General features: G+C 42.6%; 1 protein-coding gene across 1 annotated transcript in view; it reads right to left on the reverse strand.

Annotated features, from left to right (window-relative positions):
- Window positions 1-1663: 1663 nt before the first annotated feature.
- otud7a (OTU deubiquitinase 7A) overlaps window positions 1664-25056 on the reverse strand; it is a 61739-nt gene continuing 38346 nt past the window's right edge. Inside the window, 7 exon segments of the mRNA XM_084671802.1 lie at window positions 1664-1715; window positions 1717-1779; window positions 1781-2046; window positions 2049-2127; window positions 2129-2454; window positions 14864-14948; window positions 17625-17739. Coding sequence (XP_084527928.1) covers window positions 1664-1715; window positions 1717-1779; window positions 1781-2046; window positions 2049-2127; window positions 2129-2454; window positions 14864-14948; window positions 17625-17739 — 986 coding nt within the window.

The following is a 25056-nucleotide window of genomic DNA, read 5'->3' on the forward strand; positions in this document are numbered from 1 at the left end:
GGTGTTGAGAACAAGGCCCCAAGGAGGAAAGCTCAGCTCAGAGCAGTGCTACTGACTACAGTTGTGCTGGAACATCTCAAATCCAGACACTCGCCCAATAAAAGTCTAGCGCCACAAACATTCTGGTTATGGTTAATAAAACCATAGTATCTCAAAGTGGCCTATCGCGCGATCGTTCTGTGGTTAATATGTCCAACTTCTTAGAAAGGCATCTAAGGTAACCTTTCCATACAGTGCACATGTAAATGTGCTGAATCACTCTTTGGTTTAATTTGAATATCTTAAAGCGTAGTCCATGTGCTCATCAGGAACATCAATATTTATAGAAATACATCTCCATTTTGTTTAATTTGCCAGTACAGGTTGATTACGTGAGAGAGGCCACAGATGCAGCTGAAAATGACATAAAAGCAGGATTATTCAAATTATAATTTTTCATCAATATCTTAATGAGGGAGATGACTTCCATCCATGCAAGTGGCAGCATGGATCCAGGGCTGTCTCTTCCCAGAGAGGGTGAGAGGCTTGCCAAAGACTGCTTCATGTGTCTGACAGAGCTCTTTGTTGCTCCAAACAGCAGGGAGGACCCTCATGCAAATTCAAAAGCCAACCAAAGATACGGAAACACAATCCCCTCTGTCTCTCTCAGCATGTGTTTTCAAAAGAGAGGAAACAAGAGATCACAATAAAGAAGTGGACAACTAACGCTGCGGCCAATATACATACATTTCGTTTGAGGCTTTAGGTTGTTAATTAATATCACGCCCCCTTTCAAACCATGCAAACACCTGCATGCAACAGCAACATGTGCATAATGACAAGTATGTGGTTCTAAGTTCTGTGTGAGAACAGTGATATAACAGTGAGTCAGCCACGAACTGGAGCATAGGGAAGTGATTCAAGACTGATAAGTGAGTCTTAGACACACACATACTGCTTTGGCTATCAGTACTATCACGAGACATGGAAACATTCACTCCTACTGCAGCTGGGTGGATAAGCCTTCTCAAACAATAGGATGGACAGATGAGAAAGAGAAGAGAAACAAACACCAAACACATGCACTCACGCGCACACACACACGCACACACACACGCGCACACACACACACTCAGTAAACTAGGTCATGTTAGAATCCTGACGGGCAGTGCAGGGATTGATTTGTTGGCCTGTTCCTGGCTCTCTCACTTAGATGTGAGTAAGAAAGTTCAGAGCTGTTCCCCCTTTCCTTGAAATGGCGGATGGCTCTCCTTCACAGAAGTTAGATGTGATACCCTTTCATCCGAAACAGTTCTTCTCTCAGATCAAGATTTAAAGACTTCAAAATATGAGGAGCTATATATTGTTAATGCACCAAGGACATTTAGTACTGCCTTTTTTCTTTCAGTTTAGCAAAGTGAACTTTGCCACTGGAGGAACGAGTCAGTTTCAGATTTGGAATGTTACCTTACTTGACAGGACTCAAACAAATGTTACGAACTCCATAGGCCCAGACCAGACAAGTTCAATAGGATTTTATCCACCTCTACTCCTTGTTCATAACATTACACAAATGAATGACTGACTGAGAAAATAGAACTGAGATAAATGATATTTTCCATGAATTTTGACTGTTGATGCAACCAGTTGTTTACTGTAAAAATATGCAGGTATACAAAGATGTCTAGGGGCAGCTGTCTGGGGGGGAGCTGTCAGATCTCTCCCTCTTGAAGACACTCCTGTTCGGGCTTTCTCAGTGATACCCTGTTGGAAGGGGGCTTCTTCTCCCCCTCCTTCCTCCTGCTCCTGGCTGAAGCGCTCCTGGGCACTGCTCAGGTAGAAGCTGATCATCTCCTCGCGGAACTGGTGCCGGTGACTGGTCAACAGCAGGCCCCCGAAGATGAACTTGCGTTCGCCCTGCATGGCAGCTCACAGGATGTTTAGGCTGAGCTTGACGTCAGTGCTGTACTTCCAGTTGTCCAGGCTCTTTTCTCCTGAGCTTTTCCCTGTGCCCTCCTGCCTCTCGACAGGGGACAAGCCAGAAGGCCTGTCTCTGTCTGTGGGGGGAAAGGGCTAGTGGCCTTTTCAGACTATGTGGAGCTGGCAGACTGGCCTGCCTCCTCCTTACTCCCCTTGTTGGTCTTAGAGTTTCTTTTTCACCTTTTCTCCATTCTCTGCGCTGCGTCCCGAGACAGTGTTGGACTTGGTCATCTTGCCGTTTACCAAATCTCCTAGACCACCCATGTTCTTCTTCAGTTTGATCCCAAGGGTTTTGCTGAAGCTGCCCAGCTTTTTGGCCACTGAGTCATCCCTGTTCTTGTCCTAGTGTTGCTTGTCCTTGTCCGTGCCTGGGTTATCACTGTTGACGTTGGAGTTGCTGCCCACAGACTCATGGTCTGAGTCTATGGACTCAGCTAGAGACTGGACGTCTTCACCTGCAGAGGCTGTAGGGGACTCCGGTTGAGCCAGGGGAGCCTGCAGGAAACACACACAGGTTTACATATACACACACAAACACACACACACACTCTCAATACATGACTCTTCACTTTTGAATCAATATCTAGGCTTCCAATTTTGGATGTCTTTTTGTCTGTTTTCTCATGGAAACATTCTACAACAAATCAACATCATCTCATTCATCTGCTTTCTGCATAGAAAGACCCCAGCCCTTGTAAGGAGAGACTGGGAGGAAGCCATGTTTAGTCTTTACATTACACATTGACAGATATATTCAGGATCTGTGTTTGATGAAAAGTCCATCTGTTACGGTGGCCCTGAAGTGCAAAAGACGCCCCCTAATATGAGTACATCCCCCAAATGAAAACACTCCCCCCGAAAATGAGTCAACTCCCCCCAAATCGGATGACTTGTTCACCTCCCCCAATACAAAAACACACTCCCCCAAATGGAACATTTGGAACACATTACATTAACTCTGAACGGAAAGGGTAGGTACTACGCTTGTGCGCTGATTGGATGCAGTAGGCTAACTAACAAGATGAGAAATTGATCGACAGAAGTACCAAATGCAATAGTCTGACAGAGTTACGTGCACCGGGACATTTGTTTGGCTATCGAAGAATGTAGCAAATAGTATGATACTTATGCAAAAGTATTGCGTGTTAAATGTAAAAATCCATAGCCAAACCACTATATCCTGGTCCACGTTACTCTGTCATTGTGGCATTTTGTTCTAGTAGTTGACTATTAGTTCTTTCTTCTGACAAGTCCTGCTTCATTCAGCTGCATTTTTTGTGTGCGCATTGTACTTATTTTAATATTGTGAAACATTAACAGGATATCTAAGATTGGTTCATAGGAATGACCCTGATTATAATCAAGAGTCGAGTATATATAAGAGTAGTGTCATGACTCTGAATTGTTAACACAAATGTGTCCTCTTTCCTTCCAACCAAAACGATCAAGTTCATGACAATGACAGAGTTACGTGGACTAGTTGTTGGCTATCGATGTTTACGTTTAACACGCAATTTATGCTGTTGCATTAGTAGCCTATGCTACATGCTTCGATACCCAAATAAATGGCCTGGTGCACGTATCTCTGTCAGGCTATGGCATTTTGTACTTCTGTCGATCAATTTCTTATCTTGTTAGTTAGCCTACTAGGCTAAATTATCACACATTCGACCTATGCTCTTGCATTAGCAGGCTAAACTAGTTCACATGCCTACTACAGTCTAGGTGTTACTAGTAACAGTTACTAGCAATGCTAACGTATCCTGTATCTAACGCCACCAGCCTTAATTTCTCCAGTTCTTTCAAATAGATTATCTAGACAGGCGTTAGCAATAAGCCAGACTGCTGTTCGTTTTCTGGCTATTTTTTCGGAAGCTTCCCTTCTAATACCAACTACAGCTAGTCTAGCAAGTCATTTGATGTGTGTAGAAACGTTTTTAGCATTCTACCTATGCTTTATACAGGACACGTTAGCATTGCTAATAACTGTTATCACAACATACTGTCCTTACAGCTTGCGGTTGCAATGAGCATACGGTCGGAACAGCACCTCTTTCCAGGTTCAACTTCCTAGCAAATCCTGCTTGAAATTGTCCAAGGTTGTCAAAACTGTCTTTGGTGAAATGTTCAGAGCAAATGAATGATTGAGTGTCGAACTTCGCCAGGATCTTCTCATAGACAACAGCAGCCATGCCTGTCGAATGTTTGGCTCATTGGGAAGACTGAGTGGTTAGCTTTCCCTGTACAGCCTGGAACACAGCATTTATTACCTTGGTCCATTTTCAATATCCTTGCTATAATTAGGGTTCCTCCGTCAGGAGGACCCGATTGTAATTGTTGGTATTATTATTATTATTATTATTGTAATTTATTTCATGAACACATTGGTAAAAAGTTTTGAAATTTGGCATATTGATACAACATGCCACAACTACGGCCCAAACACTGGCCCACATCAGACCATAGGGGGCGTCACAGGCGACGCCCAAATGTCCACTTTTCAGAGTGGTTGCATTTCCACCCCATTGCTCCAATTCTTCTGAAACTTGGTGTGCATGCCTCAATTTTCATGAGGAACAAAAAAGCCTCAAGGGCCCATAAGGTCCGCCATGATGGATTTTCCTGTACAGTGATAATTTGGGAAAACATTCAAAATTCATCTTCTCTTGAACCAAAGGTCTAATTGATTTGGAATTTGGTACATATATGTGTCATTGATGTTTTGAAAAATGATACTTAAGGCAATTGAATCAAGTATGAAAATGGCTGAAAGGGGTGTATTTATGTGAATTTCCACATTAACTCAATATGTTTGTGTCACTAAATCAAATGTCATTTTCAATGATGGTTTTTCAAACCGAATAGGCTTTAAGGTGACATCACTCTGACGTACCGTACACAATTTCACCTTGGTATGTTAAAATATGATTGAATTAGAGCTGCTTCAACTTTCGCTTACCAAAGGAGAAACTGTTTACTTTTTTAAACAGTAACTGAACGCAAGTCCTCAATATTGAGATTAGCTCACTGGTGTAGGATGGCGACCTGCAAAGCATAAGGTCGCAGTATCGAATCCAGCCACTGTCGATTAGCCCGTTTTAAATTTGAATATCTGTTTAGTTAAACAGGATGACATCGTTCTGAAGTATAATGCTCTCTGGTCCGATTAAACTACACAAGACCTTGAGAAGCGCCTTAAGATGCTGGAGTTCCGAAAGAGTGGTAGGTGTTTTGAGATGCCGTGAACTATGGCTTATACGCAGCGTTCAATGTTCAAATTGGTGCTAACAATAAGTTCATGACTTCTAATTGCAGATGCTGTGATGAAGTGGAAGACGGGACTAGGAGAGAAGGCTGTGGAGCTCCTCACAGCGTAGACACTCAGGTCCCGTTTACACGGAAGTAAAACGCATGTATTTTCATGCGGTTTGGCCTTTCATTTACACGAAAACTGAGGTTTTATCACGGAAAACGATCATTTCTAAAAACTCAGGCAAAAGTGGAGATTTCTGGAAACTCAGTTTTTGTGTTTGCGTGTGCACTAGCTTAAACAGAGTTTCAGGTTCTCAAACGTCACAGTATGGGACTAAAAAAACTTATGGTAATAGGTGCTTTCGACATCATGCAGCGCCGGCGTCGCCTGCAGCCCGGCTGACTTAAAGCAGTCAATGGCTTTCTCAGCTTCAACGCAGCCGGCTGTCGGCCCTGCCGGTGCTGCATGAAGTCGAACACAACTAGTGTAATGGGGTCATTTAATTGTGAATTGAGTTACATTTCTGAATCACGAAATACATTTGAGCATCGCATTTGTGAATCATTCAAGCAAATGAACATCGCGCCTGAAAGGTAAAGGAAGTCGATCGTGTTATCCTTAGTTGTTGTTGATTTTGAAAATTCTGATTGGTTTGCATGGCTTTATCCTTCACATTACACTGCCGCCAACAGGTTTGGCATAGTTATAATGGCGCTCGGGGGCGTATATGCGGGTTCATGTAAACAGAAACATTTTTGAAAACGTACTTGTGTGTACGACGTTATTTTTGAAAACGGAGGGACAGAAATATTCGTTTCTGTAAACACCCGGCTATGTGTAAACGTGGCCTCAAACACGCCCCGGCAGCCCATTCAAAACAAGCCATGTGAATGAATCATGATTGCAACTTCCCAATCCAACCTTTCACATGGCTATGTGACCAAAAACTAGAATCCCATAATATTTTTTTTATGATGTATATTATTCGAGATGTGATTTTTTTAATGACTTGTATAGCCCCTTTCATACGTGCAATTATGTTGATAGGACACTAACTTATTTTGTGCTTCATTGTCAGGGCCAACTGTCAGAAATATTAATCTATCAAGCATTGCACAGTCAGTCGATGAACAAGTTTAAGAAAGCTTTATTGCTTGTGGCCGGCCCACAAGGAGACAAAAACATCACACGCCATTGTGCTACAAAGTTTGTCTGCTAGCATGTTGCGCCAGCTAGCTATTTAAGCAGAACCGCTCTTTACAGTCATTGGTTAAGACAAAGGCATGCAAATGTTCCATGGCTCTTCTTCATTGGCTCCTTGCATAGACCTGGCGCGCGTGTGTGCGTGCTTACGACATCAACCCTGATTGAAACACAACAGGATCTCTTGATGTCGTAAAAGCTCCTTCACATAAAACTCAACAAATGGTCTCCAGACCTTGCACCCTATCTTAGTCCTTGTCAAACAGCATCTCCTTAAAACAAACAAACCCCCAACATCTTCTAGTCTGAACAAATGCTCACCCTTCCCCCAGGGTGATAAGACAGCCTAGAGTGTAGTTTGGGGGGCTCTGTTATCTGCTGACAAACTACTAAGCATCTGTATTATTCAGTATAAAACATCACATTCTTAATTTCTCCGACATTTCCCTCCTGATTATACTGAAACATACAGATGATAAAATGTGTTATTCCAAAAACCACACCTACGCACAAATCAATAAAATCAAAAATACATAAAATAAAAATAATTCATAAAAATAAAAATGTGTAATATTCAATAAGACTATACAGCATTATAGTCTAGTAGTGTGAATGCTTGGACATGACGGAAGCCCATGGTATTGGGTAAAACCCGTCATCACGCAGCAGAATGGTCATTCGACGTCTGTTGCATTCACCGGCAGACCTGGACTTCATCTCAGATCTCATTCACCACCAAAATCAAATAGAAACAAAGAAATCAATACAGAAAATATCAGGATATAAGAGCATGCCTACTTGTTGTCAACATGGTCATCTCTAAAACCATCAAACATTCAGTACACTGTCAGTCAAGTTTTTCTAAGACAGGCCCTGATTGTGCTCTTCCTCTCCAGGTCAGGGAGTCATAAACCTCAGTTACCCAAACAAAAACCTGTTTAACCCTTAAGTCACCCCAGATTTTGTCTCCAAATGTACTCCCCCAGTCAACCTTATCTCCATTTTATAGGTGGCAAAAGCTTCTCCCCCTCCCCCGAAGGTGATCTCCTACAGAGCAGTCAGGACTTACGATCAACAGACATTTCTTTCCAGCCTGCTGCTAACTCTTTTACAACCTTTGCATGATAAGACATCACTTGGGCACAAATTCTGAAATCTCATTATATGTTATCAATTTCTGTTTCTTCTCAAATTAATATCAATTTTCTGTAGTATAACCAAGTTTCTCAAAAACTAAACATGAAGCTTTAATGCAATTCCCAAGTAATACTTCATCAAGTCACATAAATGAAACAGCATTGTTATCACCTCTTCCGACGGTCCATAACTGTTCTCAAAACATTCAAACTTCTGCCCTGGAACATAACAAATCAACTGGAACATATTTACGTAACTGGTAAAACGTATCATGATAGGAGTGTTTGTACCTAAATTTTATTCCACAGAAAAGTTTCTCACTTATCTCAAGATTAAAACTTCACTTCTAAATTTATTTAACATTTGCATTGTTATCAATGAAACAGTTAAATCTTTACTTTTCCTTGTTTCTCAAAGTCCAATTTGTTTAAACGGATGCCATGATTGTGTGCATGGTGATTGTGTAATCTTCTCGTAGAAGATGTAGTCTAGTTACAACGGCAACCTCAACGCACTGTACTACAGGCACAGCGCGGAGTTTTCCTTAAATTTGACTTCAAACAAAATGCACGCTTGACTCACATGTACCATGCCATCCTCTCTGAAACTAGCCAGGAATGACCTTGTTCACCTTGGGTCATTTTCCAGGACTTAACGTGTCAAATCCGTCACCACAATCCAGTCTCCTTAGGTCAGGGACCTCTCACTGGATTGAGACAGTATCTCTCTCCTGTCTGCAAAGTTCAGAACACAGTAGACTACACAGTAATTAAAATTACATTCTCACAGAGGTCAGTTGAAAGCAACTGACTCGTCATCAGCCCATTCTTGAATCTTTACAACATTTCTTTAACTCAATAAAGTTCATGCATATCTTGTTCTCACTCAAATCGGGTATGCTAAAAAGATTTTTTCTTAAAGTTTTCTTGGATAGTTTGGAACTCACTCCCTCCTGTTGAGACATGATTAATCTCATGGCTCAATATTATAGCATAACAAAATAGATTATTTAGTATCACAAGTTCCTCCTGTGAATTTACATAACCCCTCATTTTGGTGACACTTCTTGCATATCTCTCAAGACAGTCTCAACCACATTTCCTATTGTTAAGACATTTTGTATGGCTGCTTCTTTTGCTGCCACATCTGCTTTAGCATTCCCAGAAAAATAAAATCAATGTTATCAGTATGAACTTCTAGTTGAGAAAACAAATTCTTCATAATCAATATCTTTAGTCACTGAGGTTAAAACATTGCATCTTTTAACCATAGCGAACAGTATAATGAGATGCTCTTAACATAAAACTTATTGTTATAATGTTGAAGCACACATTATACCCTGTGTAATCTATTTAATCAGCCGGAATAGCACTGTGCCTATTTGAGGTCTAGCTTGGCGCATGCAAGACAGTTGGACTTCCCTTTTTCTGCGAGTTTAAACATTATCCATTCCAACCACTAATTTTCTGTCAGTAAATCCAGTTCTTAATACTAGTGTGTTCTGCTCGTCTCAGCGGTGTTGTCTTTATCTGTCCTATTGTTTCCACTAGGGGCATCATACAGCAGCAATCACCTTTTCAAACCATAGTATAGGGAAGACTATTATGAATATCAGCAACAGTAAGCTACACATGGTACCACAGATGTCACAATACTACGGACGAGGAAATAGGTCACCCATCTTTTCTACCTTTCCCTGCTTACTGTCTCCTATCTTTTAAGCCTATTTAGTCTACACCCTATGTCTCTGTTGGCCGTTGGTTTCTTCACTGAGTTTGAGACGCGACTTTCTTTAAGAGAATGACTCCCCTTTGTAGTCAGACTTGTGCCTCAAGACTGTGGTGCGTAACTAATCTGTCCCTGTATCAATGTCCCTTCTTTCTTACAATGTAACAAATGCATAGACGTCCTCTCTGCTATTTTGACTGCAGTGGGTGTGGTGAGTAGTACCTGATACAGTCCCTCCCACCTGGGCTGGACCAGTTCTTTCTTAACTTTAATCAATACCCAATCTCCTGGTTTGACTCATCCACTCTTTGGTTTACTGCTTCACCTGGAACAGAATTTAGCAGAAGATATCTCTTTTCTAGTTAGTATTTTATATAAAATCGGTTAACTTTTTGATCCAACTCTTCAGGAATTTGGACTACTTCTAGTAGAACCAACACAAGTTCTTCAGAATTCTTATCTTTCCAGGTGATCATTGCCCTATTTATCCATTGTTGAGCAAACATATATAATAAGACAATACCTCATCATTTGATACTCAACTCCTATTACTTTTGTCTAGAAATCTGTTTCTTTGTTCTCTTTTAAACGAAATCAACTGTTAATCTAATTTCTTTCACTTCCAAAAACCTTTTCTTCTTTAAAAACAGTTACGTTTAAGACCTATATCATTTTAGACTCTCTGTTTAACCAAATCACACCTCTTTTTGTCAAAGATATGATAAAAACCATTGTCATTGTCCCAAACCAGAATTCAATCTGTATGCTTCTCAAATGAAAATATAGACTAAATAATGTTCTTAATGTAGCAAGTAACCAAACATTTTTTCCCAACTATATTTTCTATAAAGGTCAGATAGGTAGAACTTCATAACCTGCTTTGGCTGCAGTCCAAAACAAGCTAATTAGCACAACCCATCATAACCACAATTTATCAGACTTAATGAGTCTTCCCAAATTATTTCAGAACAAAGGCTATAATAACCCTCCTTATGCACTAATACCATTCATTAATACAATCTCATCACAGACCAACTGTTTATCCCAAACATTGTGTCAGGCTCTTCATAAAACATCCAGTAAAACTTAAAATCAAATTACAATCAATCTCCAAATAAAAGTATATTTTTGTTATTCTCTCTTTCTCATTTGTAACCAAATTGCATCCAATACCTTTATCAAAACTCTTAAAAATCCTACATTTTACTTTTTTGATTTTAAATGTTTTCCCATATACCTAAAGTAATAGTTCCCTTTTTAGAACATCAAAGTGTTTAAACCAATCATCTCTTCACAACCACAAAACGTTCTCTTGTTTCATTTTATAACCTTTCATGATCCTCTTAAACCAATCTTATGTAACTTTCTAATCATTTCCTCATAATGTTTTACATACATTTCTTCAAACCAAAATAAAACATTTGTGAAAACACACAGCTTCAAAATAACCCAACTAGAAAAGTGCAATCAATTGTTTTCATGTCAATGGATATTTGATGTGCACGTGGTTATCAGATGTAGATAATAAAGTTACAATTCCAAATGAACTGAAATCCTTAAACAAAACACATTCCTTCGCCAAATAAAAAACAACCTTCCTGTGTAAACACAAACTTCCCATAAGTTCCCATAACACACAAGGTTGCCATTATTGACTAAATCTCACTTTTGATTTCAAAATTAGCCTTCTACTAATTCTCTGACCCACATTTTAATTTGCTTTAAACTATCGTTATCATAATTTTGTTTCATTAAATCCATGTTCGGACAGTTAAAACTGCTCCCAGACCTAAGTCACTCATGCCAGTATTACGCTCCGTAATCACGTCAACCAAACAATGCCCTTTAGACAAAAGAAAATATAAATTCTCTCTTTTTCTTTTTAAACCTTTAAATTCACAATTTAACAAGAGTAACATAAGCCCGTAAAACAAAACCCTATTCTATAACTTCTCAAAAGTCTTATCAAAGCATGTAATACAGAATACTCCTTTGAATATTCCTATATTTACCAGCAATTACGCCCTCAGCATGCGTAATGCACGGACAATTCTTCAAATCTCAATTTTGCAGACCAAAAACCCTAAATGAAAATATTTAATTGTAATATTTTGTAGTTTGTTTTATGATTTAATGTAACACTCTTGTTACTTTCTCAATTACTCTTAGTTTACTTGAATAACTCAACTCAACAGCGCGCGTTCAAACTGAAATCAAACAGCAGCGCGCCGGGACCAACTTTTAAATTCAAACTTTTTGTTTTTTCTTCTCTTTAAACAACACAGATGGTTGGCGTTTACCTTCAATTCACTTAATTTTGCCCTATACCTCTTCTGATTGTAGGTATTAGAACCAATTTATAAACCAGGGGTTTAATTTCTGCATTCTTATTGAATACCTTCAAACAGATGCCGCTTATAAATACAAGTTCTGGTCGGAAAGGCTTCAAAAACCTCCCTGTTTAGCTAGGAATTACAACAAATGTTGATCACGTATTTGTTAACCACCAAACTTCGAATTCATCCAACGAACACATCTCTCAGCATTAATACTCACATAGCCTAATTATGCAGAATTACCCTCTGGGATCTTCCTCGGAATTTCTGAAACTCATGTAAAATGTACTCAAACAACCAAAAACCTTGTTAGCAAATATTTCAAAATACTCATCACGTAACATTTTTTTTAAAGAAACCAAATTAATATCAAATTTGCCTATTTCTCTAAATTTGCGTCTTTTCAATCTCTCAATTTCTCTGCGCATGCGTCATGCGGTTACTCATCCTTCATCTCGTATGTCAAGCTGCAATTCCTTTACTAGCCTGTACCCGCCGCCATCGCTGTTGATTCTGTCTGTAAACTATGACAAATACCTTTGCCATTTTCCTGTCTCTCTGGACACTCACGAAACCACAGCCTTGATCTTTCCGATCCAAGCGCTGTCTTTCTGGCAAATTTTCTGACATTATTCAACAGACAGCGGACTGGCAATTTCCTAGAATCATGTCAGCCTTCTTTGAGACTCATTTGAGACAAATTACCACATTCTCCTCACTCTTTAACCCCAAAAACGGAATTCAAACTTCAATTTCACCATTGAACCCGAATTTTGGTTTCCATATTTCTAAGCATTTCACACTTCCACTGTACAACTTTTAAAACAATTAACCATGGTTATATTTACATAGAACCTCGATATTTACAATTCTATCAACTCTTAGTAGGCCTACTTCAATTTCAACATAAAACTTGGTCCAAAGTCTGCATATGCACCTAAGATTACTCGTCAGAGATGTTTACACATATCAGAGTTCTGGTTGGGCAAGTCCTCAACTAGTCCATTTGATTAGGTAAATATTAATACCACCAAACTCATACATTTCAGCAAAACAACCTCAGCAGCAAACACATTTATGCAGCACCTTTGCCCTTAACAACATAAAATTAGGCCTTAACAACAATCTCAGTCTCTCTGACTGGTTCACCTTGTATACACTTCATCTTTTACGTGCGCACGGAGGTTTATTACGGTAGTCTTCCTCAAATCGACTCTGAACTGTGCTATGTACATCACTAGGTCTTTAAGCTCCTCATCAGTTTTTAACACACTTGGCTTCACCTATATTTCACAGGTCTTAGTTGAAGAATGCACACACTCTTCACTTCACTACATATAGAATTTTAGCAAAGGTATTTAGTTCACTGATACGTCACAAATCACCAGGTCTCTGTACATACGACACGGCCTATTCACTTCACCGGGTATTTCTGAATCGATCACTGGGTCTTAGTAAAATAGGATACCATATACTCGCCTCACTGGGTCTTTCACCGGGTCTTAGCTAATATAGGACCTCAGTGCGTCTTTAACGACTCCACTGTGGAATTTTTCTTAATCTAAATCAACTTGGAACACAACATTTGACTATATACATATACAATTTCTTACCTTGTCCATCGAAAGCTGTGCCTCTTAGCTAGTCCAGAATTCCGTCACCTTTCCACCATCTCCCCCCCCCCCCCAAAAAAAAACGTGGCCTCTTTTTAAACAGCCATAGTTGCTGCGAGGTTCTCCACCGTCATGCACGTCTGCACAATTTTCATTTTTGGTTCTTGGGTTCTGGATGGTGGAATGGATGTTGGAATCCGGCTCGAAGGACCATTGTGTCAGAAATATTAATCTATCAAGCATTGCACAGTCAGTCGATGAACAAGTTTAAGAAAGTTTATTGCTTGTGGCCGGCCCACAAGGAGACAAAAACATCACACGCCATTGTGCTACAAAGTTTGTCTGCTAGCATGTTGCGCCAGCTAGCTATTTAAGCAGAACCGCTCTTTACAGTCATTGGTTAAGACAAAGGCATGCAAATGTTCCATGGCTCTTCTTCATTGGCTCCTTGCATAGACCTGGCGCGCGTGTGTGCGTGCTTACGACATCAACCCTGATTGAAACACAACAGGATCTCTTGATGTCGTAAAAGCTCCTTCACATAAAACTCAACAAATGGTCTCCAGACCTTGCACCCTATCTTAGTCCTTGTCAAACAGCATCTCCTTAAAACAAACAAACCCCCAACATCTTCTAGTCTGAACAAATGCTCACCCTTCCCCCAGGGTGATAAGACAGCCTAGAGTGTAGTTTGGGGGGCTCTGTTATCTGCTGACAAACTACTAAGCATCTGTATTATTCAGTATAAAACATCACATTCTTAATTTCTCCGACACAACAGACAGGATATTACATGGAAATGCTGCCTTGTTTATGATTAGGTTGAGTTAGGCTACACACCACACAAACATAGTCCTCCTGAAGTTGGCTATGTAGCCTATTATGCAAGAACAAGTAGCATTTGGGGCAAATGAGGTCTGCATTTGAACCCCCCAAATATAAGCAATAGAATTGAGAAATATAGGTTAGTAATTAACGTTGCAGTTACGGACTGGCAACATCGGAAAATTACGTTGCTAGGAGGTCGCGGTTACGGACTGGCAACGTCACAAAACAACGTTGCTAGGAGGTCGCGGTTACCGACTGGCAACGTCGGAAAATAACGTTGCGACGACGTCGCGGTTACGGACTGGCAAAGTCAGAAAATTACGTTGCTAGGAGGTTGCGGTTACAGACCGGCAACGTCGGAAAATAACGTTGCCACGACGTCGCTGTTATGGACTGGCAACGTCACAAGATTACGTTGCGGCAACCTACTGGCGCCCCACAGATGCACGGTCCCGCAACGTCGCCAAAGACGTATGTTTGGTCATCGCGTGACGTTGCGACAATGTAAGGGCAACGTAAATGTGTTAGCTGGGCTGCATCCAATCAGCGCTGAAGTGTAGTACCTACCCTTTCCATTCAGAGTTAAAGTAATGTCGTTTTCCATTTGGGGGAAAATGTTTTTGTATTGGGGGGAGGTGAACAAGTCATCCGATTTGGGGGGAGTTGACTCGTTTTCGGGGAGAGTTTTTTCATTTGGGGGATGTACTCATATTAGGGGGAGTCTTTTGCACTTCAGGGCCACCGTAATCTGTGCCTTAATTAGATGAAACAAACAGATTGAATCCAAAAACAAATGAAGTCCTTACCCTTGTTTCTGACGGAATTCTTATCCATGTTACATTCATGTAATTGTGCAGCAGATTCAGTTTGGCCTCCAGGGAAAGTATGAGACTGTGAGGAAGGAGACTGACACCATGATTAGAACCTAATACCTATTTACATCCCAGTCAGGCCCTGGGCATTTCCAATAAGTACATATTGATGTATATTTTACCATTTACTGTTTATGCTCCGGAGGTGAGGGATGCCGTCAAGCTGAAGAAGGAGGCCTATCGGGCTTTATTGGCTGGTAGGACTCCTGAGGCAGCTGATGTGTACCGGCAGGCCAAGCGGAACGCGGCTTTGGCGGTCGCGGAGGCAAAAACCCGGGCATGGGAGGAGTTCGGCGAGGCCATGGAGAATGACTTCCGAGCGGCTTCAAAAAGGTTCTGGACCACCATCCGGCGACTCAGGAGGGGGAAGCAGTGCTCTGTCAACACTGTATACGGTGGGGATGGTGCGCTGCTGACTTCGACGGGGGACGTCCTGGATCGGTGGAAGGAATACTTCGAAGACCTCCTTAATTCCACCAACACGCTTTCCGACGTGGAGGCAGAGTCTGGGGACATCGGGGGGGGGCCCTTCTATCTCTGGGGCCGAGGTCGCCGAGGTGGTTGAAAAGCTTCGCGGTGGCAGGGCCCCTGGGGTGGACGAGGTCCGCCCGAAGTTCCTTAAGGCTCTGGATGTTGTAGGGCTGTCTTGGTTGACACGACTCTGCAACATCGCGTGGACATCGGGGACAGTGCCTCTGGACTGGCAGACCGGGGTGGTGGTTCCCCTCTTTAAAAAGGGGGACCGGAGAGTGTGCTCCAACTTTAGGGTGATCACACTCCTCAGCCTCCCTGGGAAAGTCTATTCAGGGGTCCTGGAGAGGAGGGTCCGTCGGATTGTCGAACTCGGATTCAGGAGGAGCAATGTGGTTTTCGTCCTGGCCGTGGAACAGTGGACCAGCTCTATACCCTCCGCGGAGTCCTGGAGGGTACATGGGAGTTCGCCCAACCAGTCTACACGTTTTGTGGATTTGGAAAAGGCGTTCGACCGTGTCCCTCGGGGGCTCATGTGGGGGGTGCTCCGAGAGTACGGGGTACCGGATTCCCTGATTGGGGCTGTCCGGTCCCTGTACGACCGGTGCCAGAGTTTGGTCCGCATTGCCGGTAGTAAGCCGAACTTGTTTCCGGTGAGGGTTGGACTCCGCCAGGGCTGCCCTATGTCACCGATTCTGTTCATTACCTATATGGACAGGATTTCTAGGCGCAGCCAGGGTGTTGAGGGGGTCCGATTTGGTGACCTCAGGATCGGGTCGCTGCTTTTTGCAGATGATATGGTCCTGTTGGCTTCATCGGGCCGTGATCTTCAGCTCTCACTGGAGCGGTTCGCAACCGAATGTGAAGCGGCTGGGATGTGAATCAGCACCTCCAAATCTGAGGCCATGGTTATCGACCGGAAAAGGGTGGAGTGCCATATCCAGGTCGGGGAGAAGATCCTGAACCAAGTGGAGGAGTTCAAGTATCTCGGGGTCTTGTTCACGAGTGAGGGAAGAATGGAGCGCGAGGTCGACAGGCGGACCGGTGCGGCGTCCGCAGTGATGCGGGCTCTGCATCGGTCCGTCGTGGTGAAGAAGGAGCTGAGTCGAAAGGCGAAGCTCTCTATTTACCAGTCGATCTACGTTCCTACCCTCACCTATGGTCACAAACTATGGGTAGTGACCGAAAGAACGAGATCGCGAATACAAGCGGCCGAAATGAGCTTTCTCCGCAGGGTGTCCGGGCTCTCCCTTAGAGATAGGGTGAGAAGCTCGGTCATCCGGGAGAGGCTCAGAGTAGAACCGCTGCTCCTCCGCGTCGAGAGGAGCCAGCTGAGGTGGCTCGGGCATCTGATTAGGATGCCTCCTGGACGCCTCCCTGGTGAGGTGTTCCGGGCACGTCCCACTGGGAAGAGGCCCCGGGGAAGACCCAGGACACGCTGGAGGGACTATGTCTCTCGGCTGGCCTGGGAACGCCTCGGGGTCCCCCAGGAAGAGGTGGTGGAAGTGGCCGGGGAGAGGGAAGCCTGGGCCTCCCTGCTTAGGTCGCTGCCCCCGCGACCCGATCCCCGGACAAGCGGCAGATGACGGACGGACGGATTTTACTGTTTATGTTCTTACACTAAGCACAGTAAGGGCAATTGTTTCACATTCATACCAGGATGTTCTGAATGAATTTGTTACTGAGCACCTTACTGGCAGGAAAGTGAAACAGATACTCTTACATTAACTCCATTGTGAACCCAGAGGCCAGTCGGTTGAGCTGATCCTATGAGCTGCTTTAACCAGCCCTACTACTGGTTCCATTCACTACACTAAAATACACAGCTCACATATTTTCTCTAAACACAAGTGACATGAAAACCTGCAGCCTTGTAGGAGAGCTAAATCCTTCACACAAGAGCCTTGGACATGCCCCCCTTTCTCCCTCTCTTCCCATCATTTCCCTTTCCCTCCCTCTCTCCAATTCTACTGGTCCCTCCCTCTGTGTCTTCTCTATCTTCATTCTCCTCCCTCTCTCTCCCTCATCCCCCTCTCCTCCTGTCCCTACTTATATCTTCTTCCTCCCCCCCATTACATTCTACCTTTACCTGCTCCCTTCTTTCTCTTTCTTCCTCCTCCCCTCCATCCTCTCCCTTGCTCCCTCTCCCCTTCTCTGTCCACCACTGGCTTTGGCTGGGGCTTCCATGACAAGGACACCTAGTGTTGGGGTGTGGCTTACTTACTTGGCTAGCTCGGTGTTATCGTTCTCATCCCTCCCCCAGTGCCAGTCCCTCCCCGGGTCCACAGCAAAGTGAAGCGCCAAGAGTCTGTGCTCTGAGTCAGTCAGTGGGATGACAGCTGGAACAGGGAAGAGAGGGGATCAGGACTGAGATGCCACTATGGGATATACTGTACATCTGGACACCAAGGTCATATGTGAGATTCACACTCCTGGAAGGATTCAATCAAACTATCCACCTGGGGCTGGATAAAACAGAGACGTCAATGGTTTGATGTAGACAACTATGTGTGTGGCATTTTTTTTTAAAGGTATTCTCACTGGATTATTCTGACTTTTTGATGCACAGTAGCCTTGATATTGCCTTGGGGAATCAAGACCAGGGAGAGGATATGCTTGAAACCTATTTGACAGCGTGATAAAAATGCATTGAAAGGCCTGCGACCAGGGCCCATTAAATAACTGCAATGTCCGAGTGTGTGTCTAAGCCTGAGCCCAGATTAATGACTGCCTCTCAACCCTTCATTGCTCTTCAGACCCTTCAACTGGGCTCAGCCTTGAGAACATAACTTCCAATCTGTCTTCTTGACTGTAAGCAATGACAAGAGCACATTTGTGAGTTAGAGCCCAGCCAATACACAAGTCAGTAGGACAATGAAAGTGCTACAATACTGGATCTTTTCTTTCTTATCTGATACTCCATCAAACAAACATTTCAGAAAATGTCAACACTAATCGCTGGACTGAGAACACAAAACAGACACAGGCACACATCCTTCCTTGAGAGCAAACTTTTTTTCTGTGGTGTCTGCGTGTCAGCATTTGAGGGCGGGGGTTCTGTTTTTTCCTAATCCGAGTGAGATGGGGACCTCTAAGGCCCTCTCTACTGCCCACCTGACTGCTCATTAGAGGCAGCACAGTGAGGGGGCTGCTGTCCTTGTGACAACAGGAAGATAAAGGCTGTTCAGCAGAAGACATTCCAGCCCTCTCTCTGTCAACCCCAGATGGAACACACCCTCCTCACACCAATGCGCTCCAATGCGCTCCTCAATGCCAGCAGGCTGCTCTGCTCCCAACAGGACTCCCACTGCTCAATGGACACGGACAGTAGTCACACCTTCAGCACTGGGCCCACATATGGTAGTGTCTGGGTCAATATGTTTTTGTATGTATGTGTGAGGGAGGGAGTGAAAGTGATCAAAAATAGAGCGATTTAGAGGCAGAGAAACCCTTAGAAAGATAGAGAACGTAAATAGCAGACAAAGAAAGAGATACAGAAAGAGGGAAGAGAGAGAGAGTCAATAGAGAGGACATATAACCCTAACCCTAAACCCAGACATCCCTAAAACCATTCAGTTCCATCTGTTCATGGGATCAAATGGCAAAGGCTACAGTAAACCACTTGGCTTGTTACATACCACTGTCACTTTCACAGAGCAAACAAATCACACCACATCAGCAAGGCAAGTGGTTTTGTTAGAAAGACCAGACACCGCAACAGGTTGCGCATGCGCAGAGATCGGGAGTAGGAGTTTGCAGCAAAAACACCAGAGGAGTGCAAGGTGCTAGTCCGGTGGTTATTCCTAGTGATGGGGGAAACGAAGCTTTTCGAAGCAACGAGCTATTTGACACAATTGTCTCAAAAAGTATCGCTTTTTCGAAGCGTTCTATACATCTTCTCCATAGGGACATCTGCTGGTCAGTTTATGGTATACTGTATCGAACGATGGAAGGACTCAAGTGACATCAGTCCTAGAGACGTCAGTCTCATAATCGTCATTGACAACTTGATAAATTAAGGTTATGTGACAAATGTTTCGATTTGCAAGTGTCAAAAATATTTATCATATATCTTGTTGTATTCTAAACAACGTAACGTCTTTGCTACTTTACGGTTATGATATTTATTTTTAGGTTCTTATAACATTAATTACACATATTTTTCAACTGAGTATGGCCTTGTGGTAAGAGCGCAACCCCTGACTCAAATGTAGTGAGATCGCATCCCCTCACCGTTTTAGTAGAAGTATATGCTAAAAGAATATATTACTAGATGATAATGTAAGCTAGCGGTTAAGGTTTTGGAACATGCTTTTGCAACCGGGAAAGGGATGGCCACATTTGAAGGCTGGTAAAACTAGAGAAAGATGTAGGCTATGTGCTTGTGTACACCTACTATCTCATATTTGTATCTATCTCTGTCTATCTAGCTCTGGCAATCTATCTGTATCTTTGGTTCTGTCATTGAATGTAGTGTCCTTAAATAGGCCTATGTCTCCTCTTTATAATCTACGAATATTAGTGATGTCTGATGTCTTGTAAGCGTTTGAAAAAAACGCAGTTTGTCTCAGCTGCTCGTGTGACGTCCGATGCTTCGGACGTCACTTCGACACTTCGACTCTGATCACGTGGTTTTTGGCCATTTGAAGCTACGCTCGACACGTTTGTATCGGTACAAATTGTTTCTAAAGGTCAATACCGCTTCGTGAGCACGGTATCGAGCATAACATCACAAGTTATTCCTATATACAGAAGTTTAATTTGTGGAATTAGTCTTGTTACCTGTTCTCAGACATGTTTGTGCGTCACTGACGAAACGTAAGTCATTTTTATTGTTATGTCAATGTACGCGAGAATTCAGGACTGAAATGACGTTGGTTTGGTTAGCAGCTACTGTAGACTCACGGTGTTCCGTGCACAACTTTTACTCACGGTGTTCCGTACACATCACCTAAAACACGCCAGACAATAAATATTACTGCCGGGCTAATTGTGTAATCGATACTGTTCCAATGTTAATTTTCTCCCGCTTCCAGCTAAATCAAATTTACATCAGTTGGACATCTGCTGTCAACAAGAGCACAGTAAATCGCAAAGCTCCCCCTACCGTCGAATCAAAATGGTGCCGGGAGAGGAATTTGCATAGCAGTTAGCTAGCCGGAGCCATATTTTCGTATGGGAAACTGCTATCTAAACCTTGTTTTATCAACTTACAAATGTCTACATTAAACAACAACATATTTAAGTATGTTTTTACGTATCATTTCATACAATTCTGTTGTTTTAAAATGACTTATTACAGTCTTGATTCCGCGATGGTGTAATGATAGAATCACCGCCAGAAAATTGACCGTCATGGCGCGTCTTTTTGAGTGAAACCAATATAAATGTATTATTATGTATTGAATTACGTCAAACTGATGTTATTTTTATTTGATGCCGATGTATTCCTTTACAATCATTATCAAAACTATCCAATAAGACATTTTTTTATTTATTATTACCTCAGGAAACGTTAACATAATGGGTGACTGGAAAGTACACCCATGGGCCCCACACCAACCTGACCATCAGATTGATGGTCAGGTTGGTGTGGGGAGTATGAGGAGAAGGAGCTCATCAAGTGTGCCCTGTGGATGGCAGACCATGGGTGGCCATCGAGCCGGGCCACCATAAAGGTTTACGTACTGGAGATGGTCAGAGCCTCAGGGAGGGACGTTAAGCATATTAGCCATTCACTGCACGTGATCGCTAGTAAACATTACACTTGCTCTGCCCGTCTATGTTAGCTAGCTTTTAGTGCATTTAAAATGCCTAAGCGAAGCAGTCGAGAGTGTGGCTGTATTTCACAGCCTCGCAAAATGCAAAACATTTTTCAAAACGATTACCTGCAAGCACGTCGAATGTATTGATACATGCTGCGACACACCGAATACTTCTTCAAGTAGAGAGATGCACCGTGTTCGACAGCTTGCGGACATTAGTCCCTGATCCCGGGACAGCCTCCCTAATTTGTTTGCCCTTTCAAATTCATACCTGTGTGTACAGGCCTCTTTGACACTGTCTGAGCGAGTTTTCTCCTGTGCAGGACATGCCATAAGTCAGGAGACGTATCTTGCCAGAGAAGGCAAATATGGTCATTTTTCTGCAAAATAAATACTGAAGTTTGAAGCTGGTTTAGTTAGCATACAAACTCAACATATTTTGTTGTTATATGTTAATAGTGTAACTTATTTATTGTTAAATTATTGTAGTTGTGTGTTAGGTGACTTAGGTTTACTTATTATAGGCTACTTCAAAACGTTAATATATTGTTACATTTAAAAAAATTCCATTAAATACAAAACTATAAAAGAGCCTTTCTTTGATTACTTTGATTGTTTTTCAACAATCGGTTTAGGGATTGTTTAGGAATCGAAATCGTTTTAAAAGTACCGGTTCGGCATCGGAATCGTATAAATCCGAACCCTACCAAACCCTATCTATTGCAAGTCAGAAAAGAGCTATATGGACAGTGGCCTGTGGCTGAAGTGGCTAGGCCACTTTATCAAACCCCCCAGATGCCCCCCCAGAGAGGCCTCTGCTCCTTGTGGTAGACCGGGCAGAACCCCACAACAACAGGGAAGCCATCCAGTTCTGCAGGGAGAACATGGAGGTGGTTGTGTGCCTCCCTGCGCACACTACTCACATGATGAAGCCACTGGATGTGGGGGTGTTTTGTCCTCTAAAGAGGATTTTTGACCGGGATGCTGTCCGCCTTGGCCTGGTGAGAGGGGAAACTTTTCCCCTCTCATTAAAAAGGCTTGGCCTAAGGCAGCCTTCAGGAGGACAGGCCTCTTCCCCTGCAACTGGGAAGTCTATGATAAGACCCAGCTGACCAAAGTCAGACCTGCAACCAACACCGGCCCAGCCCCCGGCCCAGCCCCCACCACGGCGACCACCACCGGCCTTGCCCCCCCTGCCATCGACCTGCTCAATCCAATCCTTTGGTGCGAGCAGGTCTGGTCTCAGCCAAGTGGGGAGACATTTTAATGCCCCCTGTGATGGCCAACCGCCAAGACCAGCGGCTACCAGTGGTGAAGAGGAGGCCACCACTTGGTGCTCGGGTCGTCACCAGCGACCAGTACAACGAGCTGCTGGTCTGACAGGAGGAAGAGGAGGAGGAAGGTCAGCTTCAGAGGCTGGCAGAAGTGCAGAGGAAGAGGGAGAAGGCGCAGAGGAAGAGGCCCAGAGGAAGAGGGAGGAAAAGGAGAGGAAGAGAGCAGAGAAGGAGAGGCAGATGGCAGTAGTGGAGGAGCTTGGCGTACACTGCGCTGTCTGCCGTAGCCTATCCCGTCCCTCAAGTGAGGAGGCAGGTGAGGAGGATGCCATCCACAAGTGGGTCCAGTGCAAACGTCGTGAGCTCTGGTTCCACCTCACTTGTTTGGGGATTGTAAGTGTGCCAGCAGGGGACTGGTACTCACCCAAGTGCTTCCTCAGTGAGATACAGCACTTTGTATATATGTTTGCTATCTTTGTATATACGTTTGCTATGTTTGTATATATGTTTGGCTATTTTAACCCAGTTCTGTTTGATGTTTTTAAAATGTTCAGCGTTTCAACAGTTTAATATTTAATCAGTTTAATCTTTTAAAATCAAGGCATATGGATCAGCGTTCTCGTCGTGCCTCCTGTCAGTACCTGTTCTAATGCAGGGAAGCTAATGGTCCTAATATATTTCTAAACAGTCTATCTCACAGTTCTCTGTTGAAGGCAGGGCTCCAATTAATTTACAATTCTATGTGTATGTGTAGGATATGTAGTTATGCTAGTTTGAGACCACAATAGCTTTGTCCACATATAATTTGTCCATTTCACAACACCTTGTATTTGTAACGCTGAGAAGTAGCCTAGCCTAAGGAATAACTTGTCCCACTACAATAGTTGATGGATAGCCAATGATAATCTCACGCCAAACTTTTGAGAAATATTGAGAACCCTGTGACAGACGCCAACTTTCCACCAGCTTTCATTTTGACACTCATATTCAAGGGTAACCTCTAGAATCACAGGAGCTTCCACTGTGTGACCATAAAGTATCTCTGAAAACGTGTGCTAGCGAATAACTGATACAACCACACAAATACAAGCTCCTATTCCAACTTTCTTGCGATGAAAGAAAGTGTAATGTGTTGCCTTTCAAAAGCAAAAGGAAATCTAAGTGACTTATTTGGTTATTAGAATATGGGCAATTAGAATGGTCCGTAATATACATAGCCTACTTACTTAATGTTAATAATGTATATTAAGTTATTATACATATTATTATTATCCATATAATATTATACATATGCTTATTGTGTATATTATATTATGAGTATAAACACTTAAAAATGGTTTGCTGGACCCAATGTTAGTTTCCTTAAGGATCAAAGACTCTTAGACACTTGTTGGTTAGTGGTAACTGATTTAAATTGTTGTACTTTTCTACAGGAACACTTGCACTTATATCGATTCATGCTGTTTAATTGTAACTTGCTTAACTACATGCTCTTATGCTTCTTTCCATTGGCACTTATTTTTGGTTGTTCACAATATGTGCTTCATGTTTTAGCTATGCCCGCAGTGTTTTGGGGGCTATCTTGTTGTTATCAGTGACCTATGCACTTTGTAAAGCTCTCTCTTAGAAGTCGCTTTGGATAAAAGCTTCTACTAAATGAATAAATGTAAATGTAAACACATATAAATGTGTCTAACAAGTGTCTTTAAGTGTTTTATCGTTGTGGTTGTCAGTTAAACATGTTTCCATCTGTTGGACCCCTGGTGGAAAGAAGCAAACGTTACACCATGCGTTAAATAATACAGTGCACGGAACACCGTGAGCTACTCATGGTGTGCCGAACAACGCCGGATGTCGCCGTTTTTTTATATTTTGACCTATATTATTGGTTCAACATCATGTCAATCATAGCTCAGAAAGTTGCCAAGCGTTTTCCGGCAACAACGATGCTATCAGATTAGCTGTAGCCTTATTTTTGACCGTTGCGGCCTCATTTAAAGTCGCTCTACGTCCGAGTTTGCACAGAACACCGTGAGTCTACAGTAGCATGTTAGAGTTCGTTAGTATGTGAAGACGTTAGCTGTATGTCTGGCTACTCTAAACGCAGTTTAGGTTAACTGTTATTGATGTGTGTGAGTATGTTAGACTTGTATAATATGTGTAAGCTCTCAGTTATTATTATTTGTAATGTGAATGAGTATTATATTTCACCCGCAAAGATGCACGTTACCGACATAGTTATAATTATAGGTTACTGAAACTGACGTAAATGACCACTAGATGGCAGCAACATCACACAGTAATCACCATTATTATGCTGTTATTAGCAATTGGTTGTGTGTCTGCGATATGTTTATATTAAACCTGTATACGAATGTTATGTATGCATACTAATGTATAATCTGTATTTGATTCTCCTTTGATAGACCACAAACAAGAAGATAAACTAGTTACACTAATATGCCTGTAGCTCCTTTCGTGACAAACGTACACAGGTCGGTTCTTTTGAACGGGCGTTTATTGTTTTTCTTCTGCTCTTAAGGCATCCACGTCACGCCGTGAGAACTATGTGAACAAACGTAGTAAGCACGTCAAATACATTAGCTATACATTACTG

This window comes from Hypomesus nipponensis, chromosome 14 (assembly GCF_054491055.1).
Source record: "Hypomesus nipponensis isolate SF chromosome 14, ASM5449105v1, whole genome shotgun sequence".
NCBI lineage: Eukaryota > Metazoa > Chordata > Actinopteri > Osmeriformes > Osmeridae > Hypomesus > Hypomesus nipponensis.